The sequence below is a fragment of the Anas acuta genome, chromosome 1 (assembly GCF_963932015.1).
Source record: "Anas acuta chromosome 1, bAnaAcu1.1, whole genome shotgun sequence".
Taxonomy (NCBI): domain Eukaryota; kingdom Metazoa; phylum Chordata; class Aves; order Anseriformes; family Anatidae; genus Anas; species Anas acuta.
Window position 1 is genome coordinate 202,761,711 of NC_088979.1, and position 12,366 is coordinate 202,774,076.

The 12,366-nt window shown below is 40.2% G+C and overlaps 1 protein-coding gene across 4 annotated transcripts in view; it reads left to right on the top strand.

The window, feature by feature from the left end:
* EXOC4 (exocyst complex component 4) overlaps nt 1–12,366 on the top strand; it is a 365,076-nt gene that overhangs the window by 18,329 nt on the left and 334,381 nt on the right. For all 4 annotated transcript variants that reach the window (XM_068670114.1, XM_068670116.1, XM_068670115.1 and 1 more), the window contains exon 3: nt 2,064–2,258. In XM_068670114.1, the coding sequence (XP_068526215.1) occupies nt 2,064–2,258 (195 nt within the window). The remainder of the gene's footprint in view (nt 1–2,063; nt 2,259–12,366) is intronic.

Sequence of the window (12,366 nt, forward strand, 5' to 3'; positions counted from 1 at the left end):
ACAGATCAATTGCGCTAAATTTGAAATAAACTATAGCTGGTGGCCTGTTTTCACACAGTACACTAAGCTTTGCAGAGGTCAAAACAAACATATAGGGGGGTGACCTTTTGGTCCAGCGTGGAAGAATGACTGTAAGGGTGAAGAACCTTTTGGTATTTAAGTTTTCTTATTAGTTTTGGTCAACATGTATTGAAGTAGCTTTGACCTAATCTCATGGGAGGCCCCAGATCTGGTTTGTCATCAATCTGTGTTATAGTATCAGTCTTTTGATCTTCCCCTTTCGTGGGAGGTGGGTGATTGCACAGGCGTTTACTCGCATTAGGACCTGTGGAGATGATAGATAGTCCAGATCCCTCTGTGTATCTGCCTTCAGTAGTTGATTCTTGTACGGGTACCTGTTGGGAAAGGCTTGCTTTTTGTCTTGGTTTTGAATCTAGGTTTCAAAGTGTAAAACTGAGTTATAAAGCAGAAACAATTGGGTCTGGCAGAAGGTTGGTTCTGAAAGATTTCGTTCTTTCCTTCCCCTTCTCCCAAAAGTAGAGAGAATTCATCATCTTTCTTGCAGGGACAGGAGTAGCAATGTCCTGTGAGATTCCTTCTAGCCCTGCAATTGTTTCACTGACCCAGTTTTGCTCTGTGTTGCATTAGTCCACTGATGCTGGTGTGCTAGGTCAGTGAAACATTTTAAATTAAAGTATTGGACAGGGAGGGATTATGCCTGAAATGAGCTCTCTATGCATTTTAGTTTCCCTTTGCTTGTGCAGCGAGTTAGGACACTCTTAGATGAGCTTTTTTGTTGGCTGAGAGTTTTTCTGTGTTACAAACTGAAATGTCTTCCTGAAAAGAATAATGCTATTGTATTGAAATCTGAGTCTCTTCTAACTCCAGATGGATGCTGTCCTGTGTAGCTTAATTACCAGATGCTTGTATTTTGCTCTGTGTGTTTGGGATGTGCCCATCTAAATGCTGACTGCCTTGAGATGGACAAGGTAGGAGAACGTGCAACTGAAGTAGGACTTCTGGAGAGCTCCGAAGGCTGATTTTTTTAAAAATAAATTGCAAGGCCTACTTCTCGTAGCCTCTCTTCATGTGTAATTCAGTGAGAGTTCAGCCTGAGAAAAGGTTGGACCCTGAGTATTCAGAACTTCTCACAAAAACAAGGGGTGTGAAAGCAATGTGCGAAGCTGTGTTGTTAATTGCTTCCACGTTTTAATATGTGATTATTGATTTGCATTATGCTATCAAAGTTAGGTGATACTGACCTTATCAGGGGATATTGGGAGACCCTGAAAGCAGGGGATGTAGGCAGGGGATATCACCGGAGAGAATGGAGAAGGAAAAACCCCTGATACTTCTTAATAGGCATGGCAATGGGGGAATAGGAAGAGACTTCACCACTTAGAGCAGCAGCTGACAGGTGATGGCATGAGGCTTCAAAGCAAACTGGATGGCAAACAGCAAGGTGCTTCTCATTGTTAAGTAGTGGAAATGCTGAACTACATCCTAACAGCTATTTGTTCCATTGAAACTGCATTTTGTAAAACCAAACTTGACATTGCTGAAGGTATTTGAGAAGCAGTTGTACTGTTGGATAATCAGGCTTCAAGAAACGGACGCGTGACTCGGAGAAAGGAGAAGACATGCCAGAAGATTGACTAGACAGATGGAAAATGTTTACAGCAGAAAAATTAGTAGTGGCTTATTTGCTTTCACAGCGAATCAGAGTCTTGCTGTATGCCAAAATACTGAATTGATTTTTGGAAAACCCACAAATCAGTCTTTGGTCGCGGTTAATAGGATTCTGTATTTGTTCATGTTATCAAACTTCCTTTAAATTTTCATTAGTGATATGAAACTTGTACTAAAAGCATTTAACTTTGAAAACAGTTCCCGTTTCTTGGAGCTAAAGGAGTAAGCAGTAATTTTAAAGAACTTGCTCTTTGTTATTGTCTTATTATATCTTTGGAATTCCTAATAGAGCAAATGTGGGAAAGGGCTGATTAGTGTTAGAAGCACAAGTTACAGGGGCAGATTTAATTAATCTTTTGACATGTTGCTTGTAGGTGAAGGAGAATCTGTTATCGTGCAAGATGCTGCTGCACTGCAAGAGGGATGAGTTGCGCAAGTTGTGGATTGAAGGGATCGAACACAAACACGTCCTGAACTTGCTGGATGAGATTGAGAACATCAAGCAAGTGCCCCAGAAGCTGGAACAGTGCATGGCCAGCAAGCACTACCTCAACGCAACAGACATGCTGGTAAGATTTGGTACCTGGGAAAGTACCCACAAGAAACATAACTGGTCAGCTGTCAGATCATCTACAGGCAGATCTGCCATCTGTGTTTTCTTTATTATTTGTTATTTTTCCCTGCTGAGCTCCTTGTTTTGCCACTTGCTGCTTTCTTGTACTGAAATTTCTGGTTTTGTTTTCATCCTCCTTGACTGGACTTCAAGTCACAGTCTCTGATCGTGTTCGATTATCTCCTCTTTTTGTGCTTTCAGAGCTGTCTGTACCTGTTGACTTCTCTTGATACTGATGCTTTCTATAACCAGCTGTTTCTTTACCCACTTGATCTGCACATAAGAGTCCTACTGCTTTTGGAACCTGGTATTTCTCTGTAAGCTTTTTCTCTCAGCTCTTTACTGTAGCTTTCTAAATGTTCTTAAGTCTCCTTCTGAACTGATCTATATGCTAACATGATTGCCACTGGCTGTCCTTTCTTTTAAAGTGAATTTCCCAGATGTCTGCCTTTATCATCTCCTTTCTTTATATCTTATTTTTTTCAAAACCATTTTTGGTATGTAAGAGCTGTCCTGTTTCCCTCCTGTTTCTGGGAGCGCATCTCCCAGAACACACTCACAACTTTGGTCATTACTCAGAGTGTTTTTGACCACTGAGGTGTGGTTCCCTCTTACTGTCTTCCTCTAGGTCTTTTATCAGGACTTTTGATCCCTTTTCCTCATATCCAGCTTTTTTTTCCACTTGTTTTTCTCCCTTCCATCAAGTTTTTTTCCCTTCATTTCCATCTCTTTTACAAACACACCCTTCCATTCCAGTCTTATGGTGGAGGTAGGAGTTTCCTGAACGTCTGTAATAAATGTCTGTCTTGCTCTTGTTCCTAAGCTTAACAAACATGTTTCTTAACCAGGCTCTGGCCCTTTCTTCACTGGAGCTGTCTCCTACCAGTAACTAAACATTTCACAAGCGGAGTGATGCTCAGTCCTGACGTTGGGTACTGTGCCCAGTTCTGGCTCCCCACTACATGGGAGAGAAAGACTTACTGGAGCAATTCCTTCAAAGGGCCATAAAGATGGTTAAGAGGCAGGAGCATCTCTCCTCTGCGTAGAGGCTGAGAGTGCAGGGACTGCTTAGCTTGGAGAAGAGAAAGAGAAACCTGAGGAAGATCTTATCAATGTTTATAATTATCTGATGGGAGGGTGCAAAGGAAACAGAGCCAGACTTTCCTCGGTGTTGCCCAGAGGCGGGATAGGAGACAATGGGCATGGGCTGAAATACAGGAAATTCTGTCTGAACATATGAAAACACTTCTTTTTTTTTACTTGCAAGGATGGTTGAACAGTGGAACAGGCTGCCCAGAGAGGTGGTGGAGTCTCCACCCGTGAAAAACTTTTGAGACCAGAATAGATGCAGTCCTGGGCACCCTGCAGTAGCTGACCCTGCATGAGGAGTGGGCTTGGATTAGGTGAATGGAGGCCCTTGCCTGCCTCAATTATTCTGTGATTCAGAAGTGAGGGCAAAAGGGATATGTCTGTTCATTTTCCCTTTTATTTATTTATTTTTTTTTTCCAAGAGAACACCTTTATTAAGTCTTTTCATCGCCTTCTTTTTTATTCTCTTAGTCAACTTTACTGTCTTTTGTATTTCTCACAGCTTCAGTTTCAGCTGTGCCTCTTCACTTTTCTTTTTTCACTAAGCCATTATTCAGGATGAGGAGCTGGAAATCTTAGTGTTGTCGTCTCTTATTCCTAGAGCCCGAACTAGAACTTTAATTTCCTTCTTTCCATTTTGTCACTTTTTACTTTAAGACTTTCTAAAACTCACTCTATTCCTTCTGAGGTGTGTTCAACAGTTGGATGTCAGTCTTCTCATCCTTTTGTCTGTTGACACGTGTAAGCCTATCAGGATTTTTGTTGTTGCTGTCATATTTTCTTGCCTGATTTCGCTTTACTTTTACTGACTTCACTGATCTTCACCTTCCTGTCCTTTTCTGTTGCGCACGTCCTGTTTTCATGACGCATCTGGTGCAATCATCTTTCTGTACTGTGGTCACAGTCTTCCCTTTTGTCCTTTTCAAAAGCATTTTCCAGGGACATGCTCAATTTTATTCTCCTTTTCTTCAAATTCTCACCTTCCTTCGTTCTCACTTTCCTTCAAATATGAACTACTGTCATATATCTTTCATACGTTCTGTAAGTCACCTGGAATGGGCAATATATCCATTTCTGTTCTGTAATATCGTGTGGAATTTTGTGATACTTTACAAAGCGTACCATAAAATGCATTAAATTCCTCAAAATGGATCAGCAATGGAAGGACTGAGGCAGCATATCTGGGTGCAGTCAGGTTCTGCCAAAAGTTTCATCAGGTTTCTGGGGTAGGAGATTAGAGTGAGGTGTTAGTCTGATAGCTTTAATTATGAGATGAAGAAGGAGATGTGAGTTAAGGGATTCATTTTAGGGGGGGAAAGTAGTACTCAGTGTTAGCATTGGTATTGGTTGAAATGATAGCAGTTCTTGTTTGTTTGTTTTTTTCTTTTTACTGATGGAGTTGACTTTAATCAGTGTAAAAAGACAGGTTGCTTGTTGTGATTTTAAGTAAAAACTCTTTTCAGAGGTAAGTTCCAGAAAAATAATTACATTTCTATCTGGAATATAAGATAGGAAGTGTAAAAAGAGTAATAACATGATTTAGGAATATACTTAATCTCTTACATAATCTTAAATATTTTAGAAATGTTTAAGTGTGCATTTATGATATGTTATCAGTTTGCAATACATCATGTGCAATTTTTAGGTGGATATATACACACGTACATGCATACACGTAACTCTGTGTGTAAGTGAGTTTGCCTAAGGCCATGTGATACAGCCAGTATTAGGCCTCCCTAAGTACAAACTTCTTTAGCATGCCACTCTTTTTTCTCCACGATGGAGTATCTGTTCCGAGAAATCAAATAATAATGATGCAAAAAGCTGCTGTTTAGATTTATTTTATTTTTTTTAAATCAAGGAATGCATAGAAAACTGAAGTGAAGATTGAACACACTCTTTCAACTGTTCATTTACCCTTGCAATTTTCATTTGAAGACAAGTGCACCTGTAATAAAGCAATGGTAATCTACCTGCCTTCGGAGCCTTTTCACGTACAGAAATTGCTGTGGGCTCATTGGTTTTTGCCATCTCCTGCTAACAGCACCTCTGCAAGACTGTGGTGCTGTAATCGCTCACTGGCTGCAGGATAATTCCTTTCTCCTTTTTTATGATAGGAATATTTTGTGAAATAATAAACTGTCGGGTGTGCAGAGTGTTTATAGATCTTGGTCTTTTTGTTTCTCTCCTCAAGGTATACAGATGCTCCTGGCTTGTAAAAAGCCCAAAGTGATCTGACAATGAGCTTGTATCCCTCACATTGAAATCGGAGCACTGATTAATAATGTTGCCTGTAGCCTTGTGATATGTACAGTCTAAATTAGACCTTTGCAGCCGTTGTGCTGGGTTGATGCAAGCACACTAATAGCATAATTTCTGCTTGCTGCATCGCATTTCTGCAGTCTGTTCTTTGTATTCCACTCACATTAATTGAAGTAATTTTGCCACTGAAGCGTGTTTCAAACCTCTGCATTTAAATTGAAATTTTAATTCCCTTATTGTTTGGAAAAGACGGTTGAAGATGGCTTGTTACAGGTTTCATTATCACTCAAAACTCTCCAGCTGCTGGTTCTAATGTGCAATGACTGAGCAGTGCCGGGAAGAATTATTAATGTAAGAATGGCAGCTTTTCCCAGTAGCATGAACAAAATGCAAAGGTGTTTTGTGACGGCTTACATTTGTATGAAGTTAAAAATTTTAAGTGGCTGCTTTTTTGTTTCTCATTCTCTATCTGTCTAGGGTAGTGCAAATGAACTTCTAAAATCATGTATCCTGTCTCTATGTTAGGCACTCCTGTGAGTAGGGCCAGTAGGGTTTGCTGTTCTGTAATTGCAGATTACACTCTTTAAAAGCATCTGGTTCCAACCTCCCTTGAATTGTTAAGCTCTGGAGAAATTAGGATGGTCCAGAGCACACAAAACCCCTGTTTGAGACTGAATAAGTTTCAATTATTTTCAACTTTAGCATATGCTTTTTTGAAGTATGAGTGTACGCCTATCTGTAAAGGATCTGTTTTGTGACACACATCATTGCTAGAAGTGAAATCCACTTTAACGTGGCAATTGAGTGAATGTGCACATGTGTACGTGCATTTTCTGTTTAACAAAACACAATCAGGTGCTGAGAAGAATTCTGACACAACAGGAGCTTCATAAGAAGGCAGCGTGTCCTCTTGAAGGAGAAGAGCAGAACTGGTGGTAGAGGCAAGTTGGGGCTGGGTTATAGCTTGGCACTTGGCCTGGAAGGCAGGAATCTGAATTACTCAGCTCTGAGGCTGGATGAGAAGACCTACACAGGCTACACGACTCTATAGCCAAGCCAAAACTTGAGGCAGAAGGCACGGCAGGATGGACAGCGGGCACGGCCAGAAGGATTCTTGCTTGGTGGAGCAGTTCTGGGTCCAGTTTCCTTCAGTGCTGGGTTCTGTATTGAAAGGCAATGCTTTCCGACGAGGGGCTTCGTAATTAACTCAGGTAGCACAGAGGTCTGTGGTGTTGATCTGGTAGTTCTGGCTCTGCTGTTGACCCATGCAGCACCCATTGGGAGGAATTAATATTTTCCATTTGTTTAAGTAATCTAAGAGATGAAATCCTAAAAACATTTGAAGGAAGAAATGTTGTTGAATCAAGTAATTAAAGGTCATATCATAATACAGTTAAATGAAGATTGCTCGGGCTACTTTCTTTGCGTTTCCTGGCTTTTAAGTGTCTAGCTTTGCAATTTTAATGAGCTCATATCACTTTGTCAAAGTATATAGAGTTTTTTTAAAAAAAACAAAAAACTTAAGTCTGCTAGACCATGAAAAGCTTGCTCTGAACTTGATTTCTTATTGTCAGAGCACAGTTCCTTCGAGGGCAGGATTGTGTTAGGTAAAAGACGGTGAAGCTGCAGAAATATATCCACAGGATAAGAGTGAGAATTACTGCCATACCCAGCTGAAAATTGATATTTTTTTTATTAAGAGGATGACAAAGCAAAGAAGAGCATCGTGTGGAAAGAAGGAAGTATGAAGCCCACTGACTAGTGTTCATTTCAGTTTAATATCCCACTTAGTTATGTTACAGAGCTCGGAGGTGACGCGGATGTTTTACTCATAAGCACATCCTTTTCCTTTAGTCGAGGCATTTTTGTCCAAAGTAATAAAAAGTTGGAGAGCGAGTAATTTGTTCCTCAAGAAGTAGGCCAGGGAACACTCCAACGATCCTTTTCTTTCTTGTTTCCCTGTTAACAGACTTCTATTTCAGCTTCCTTCTGCGAGGGAAAGAGTAGAAGGTCTCCTGTTCTTCTTTCTGAAGTGAGTAATCGCATCAGGCTTTGCTGAGAGCTGGCCTCTTTCTTAGTGCAAATTTGCATTGTTGCCAGTTTGTTCAGTTTCCTGAGTGGAACGAGTGGGCATTATGATTGCTGCGTTCAATTAACTTCCCTCCAGCTGTACGGGAGAGGAGATGGGGCTGCAGGTAAATCAGGTTGCTCTCAGTTGCATGCAGAGTTTGCCACTTGCATCCTCACCATGTGTCGTGCGCAGCTCTGCAGGCTGCTTTAAGATCTATAGGGTTAATATATGTAATTTTTTTTAGAGTTTATTTGGTGTGACATCTAACCCTTATAGAAGGGTTATTCCAATCAAATCTAACCCATATAGAAGGGTTATTCCAGTAAAATCTAACCCTCATATAAGGGTTATTTCAGTCTAAACTAGAGATGCCGACCAGCCCTGATGTCTGCATACCAAAGCATTTTACACAAAATTGGATATTTTCTTTTTTTCTGCCTGCAGAGCTTTACAACGCAACTGGGTCACTCTAGTGTGTGAGAGCAAGGTCAGAATGAGAAGAGATTTTAATACAAAGAAATGCTGTGCAAAAATGATCGTAAAGCTACCGAAGCAGTCAGAAGGGCGAGGTGGCGTAGGGAAAGTAAAATAGATGAGAAGTTAACCATAGGTAAGATACTTGGAGGACTGTGCATGTGTGGTGGACAAGGAATTTAGCTTGCTGTGGAGAGGGGAGTCAAACAAGGAGCTTAAAACCTTGAACATCTCAGGATCAGAGAAAGGCTGTTGGGGTGTGCATGTACACAAGCACATTTTTGGCCTTTTCTTGCCCATCTTGTAGCGGATGTGTCCTTCTTGATAACAATTTCCCCTGCTGTTCACATTAATCCTCAACAATGGTGTTCGGAGTGATTGACGTGTTCCCAGAAAACATTGGGTGTTCGTAACCCATCGAGGAAAATTTGCTTTTCATTATTTGAATGTGGCTGCTGCCTGTGGCTCTCCGTAGCGTGGGATGAGGAGAGGCTTTCAATTACAGTACGGTGCAGTGAGCTCTCTTCTGAGGCTGTAAGTAGTTTGGAATAATGACATTAAAAACATGCAACTGAGTTCTTGGTATGCATTTTATTTACCGTCTGCCTTTCTTTCAGCTGGAACAATGAAAATCAATAAAAGCAGTCTTTCATTTTGTTTCTGCATTTCTTATTGCAGTGCTGGGATCCAAGCACTGCTGTGGAAGAGCTTTATTTCCACTGAAGTCATTAATTACGAAATGTAAGAGACTTTGGGATTCTATAGAAAGTTTTCTATTACAAAACTTAAATTTTGGCCCTGCTTCAAACTCTTTCATTTGAATTGCAAAAATAGTAATAGCTTTCATTACTTCTTGCCTTGAAGTCTTTCCATAGCTAACGTTGTGTCGTGTTGTTGTAGACTCGATTGATTACAAAGAAGCCTTTCAGAAAACAGAATTGAGAAGATGGCACCTCAAGGGTTGTATCTGATTTTGGATTTGACGTGTGTCAGCATTTTTGTTTAAAGGAACTAATTTGTACGAGCTTTTAATGATTGGCAAACCTTATGATTTCTGTTAACTGTATCGTTGAGGTACAGAAGAGAAAGAAAGCAGCTTTGTTTTTCTTAAGCTGCTGCATGGATGGGATATGTTCTAGTGATTCAAGCACAAACATGGAAGCAGTGAGCTTTTTTCTCTCCTTCCTGCTGATTCATTTCGAATGCTGTACCTTTACTCAGATGACAGAGTTCATTAGCATTAGTTGTTTGCCCCGAAGGAGCATTGTAAAGCTTAAGTAATTAAGTTTGGAAGAGTACTTGTAAGTTCCTTATATGAGAAGCATTGGTGCTATTTATTGCTAGAAGATTTTTCACCTCTATTCTTTCTCCTTTTTTTTCTAATTTGAAAAAAAAAACACACACCTTGCTAGGCTATGGTTGAAGACACTAGAAAATGGAAGTTTTCTTTCCCTTTGCAACACCTTATCATTTTTCACTTACTACGCTTATCAATAACTTCATCTCATTCTTTTCATCCTATAATTTCCGTTATCCGAGGCAGTCTGTTGCATTAAACTGTTAGTGCCTAATAGTGCTTCATTTGCATTGACACGTGCTTGACCTCGGCCCCTCCGCTCTTAGTTAATGCACCAACAAGCATCGATACGTCTCTGGAGTATTATCCCGTGGCTGTTAGCTCAACTAATAACAACCATTCATTTAAGCTGATGAAAGTTTATTAAATAGCAAACACACGCCGTAATGAAGGTGGAATAGAGGTGTCGAGCAGCGTTTTGTGGCGAGGTTCAGCCACGCTGCCCTTAATGAAACAGGAGAAGTATTTGTAGTATTATGGTCTATGCTTTGGGGAATGGACATTTCTGAATGTTAAGCTTCATCTTTCCTGATCACAGATGCAGTGATGAGAAGTTCTTTGCTCAAGGCAATTGTCCCTGCCATGTAATGATGCATCCTTTCTTTGGAGTGATCTCTTAACAGCTGGAGAGTTTTTGTGTTCTCGTTTACGCTGGCTGCCTTTTTACCTCGTGAACCTAGGCGTCTTACTTACCTTCAGGTTAATATTTCTTTTGCCTTTGATATTGTTGGTAATTTTTATTATTGACGTATTTTATGGAGTTCATTCTGTGAGACATTTACGTTCTTCTTGCTTTATCTTGGAATATAGCTGATGTTTTTCCAGTAGTCATTGGTCTTTTCATGTATTCTTTTAATACATTGTGCAAACATAATAGTGAAACACTGCAACAAACACCACCAGAAATTGTTGGAAGACCTAGTGGGTTATGGAACAATATAAAATATAATCTAGATAAATTTGCATTTTTAATGCAACTTTAAAGCCAGTGAATGGTGGGTGAAGAGGAACAATAAATTTAGTTTTCAGTAAAGCGTTTGAAACACTTGGGGTGAATTTAGCCTGGAAGTCTTCCAATGAAGGAAACTGATTTATGGCGGGTGAAGTTGGCATAATGCTACCACGTAACCTTCAAAATGGCATGAAAGATGAAACATCCTTGCATAGACCCGGAGGAAAACTTATGCTGAACAGCTCGTAAATGAAGATCTATAGACAACGTGCCAGTTTGAGAAGGCAGTGGTTGTATAAGCCTACAGTTTAATGTTGCCTTCTGTGACATCTTTATGAATTCTGTAATAAAAACAAGTTAGTAAATTAGTAGGTGAAGAGCTAATTGGAAGGAGTTAAAGATTCCTTTAACAACAGAAAGATGGGACAGGGAGTGTGAAGGATTGGAAATATCATCGTGAAGACAGCAAGAGATCAATTTGGGGAACTGCAGGTTTGCATTAAAAATAAAAGTCCTGGTGTTTTACTTCAGTGCATTAGGCCCCCATTGTTCTAGGCATCATTCATATAGGCAGAAGACGTTTGGGATGGATGGTCCTGAAAAAAAAAAACCAAATCTCTTAACACTTCTCTTAATTGCCATTAAGGCTGAATGAGGATGTATTAAATCAGACAAAATATGGAAGTGAAAAGTAGAAGGAAGAACCTTTTCAGATAATTTTTACTGCTTTCATAGTACCTGTAACAGTCTCTCCAGTTACCAACAGATCTCTGCCTTAAATTTCTGTCGTTTTTTAAACCAGTTTAAGCTTTTGGCCTCGGCGGTGTCCTTTGGCAATGAGGTATGGAGCTGAGCTGCGCGAGCCTCTTGTAGATGGTATCAAATCTTTGATTTGCTAATTGCAGCAGAGTGCTCAGGAGCTGCTGAGGATTCGAGGCACGGAGCTCTCGCAGGCACCCCGGCAATACGTGCCTCCTCTCCAGTGAGTTGTCACTCTAATGGAAGACATCTCGGGCAGTCCTGTGATGCAGATAGAGGTACTTTGACTTTCCTGTTTCGGGGAAGTCATTTAACCATACCACTGTGGAGATTGCTCGGGTTTTGCGTTAAAGTCCAAGTGAGCAGTTGGATAATCCTCTCGTGGTTTTTAGGCAGCCTGTTCCTTGAGCACTGCTGCTGGTTTCAGCACTTTATTACTAGAAAGACATTGATGAATTACAGCAAGTAGAGGAGGAAGTAGAATGATTGATGGGTGACAGGACTGGGGAAAAATTGAAAGAATTAAATTTATGTAGGTGGACTAAAGGACAGCAAGCGAGGGATGTAATTCTATAAATATTTTAAGTTTGTAAGGGAAAGTAGTAAGTTAGCTTGGGTCACCACCATTTGCATAAACACTTCAGAAAAGCAAAGGATGATTGCACTTTGTACTAACGTGTTTGTAACAGGTTTGCTGTAACGCTTTCATAGGAGCAGTAGTCTTACGAGCAAAAGATAGAAAGGCAAAGTTTGCAAAATACAATTAAGGCAATACTAGAGCCACAGGGAAATGGCTTTGCCATATAATTGACCTCTTCCCAGCTTGTATCCGATAATATACATAGACATTTTTTTCTTTAAAGGAAGCAAGACCAGATGGGATGGTTGGTGCAGAATTGTGTACTTCAGCTTACTGGAACTTTATTCTGGGGAATACACTTCTGCTTTGTTAAGGTATTAAAGAAGTGTTATTCCTCTGCCCTCACGTATACTTTCTTACTGTTTGGTGTTGTGTTGCACATTGGCTGCTTGCTGCCTCTTGTGGATGTGGTTGCATTTTAGTTGTATTAGATGAACGTACAGGTGAGAATTTGGATAAA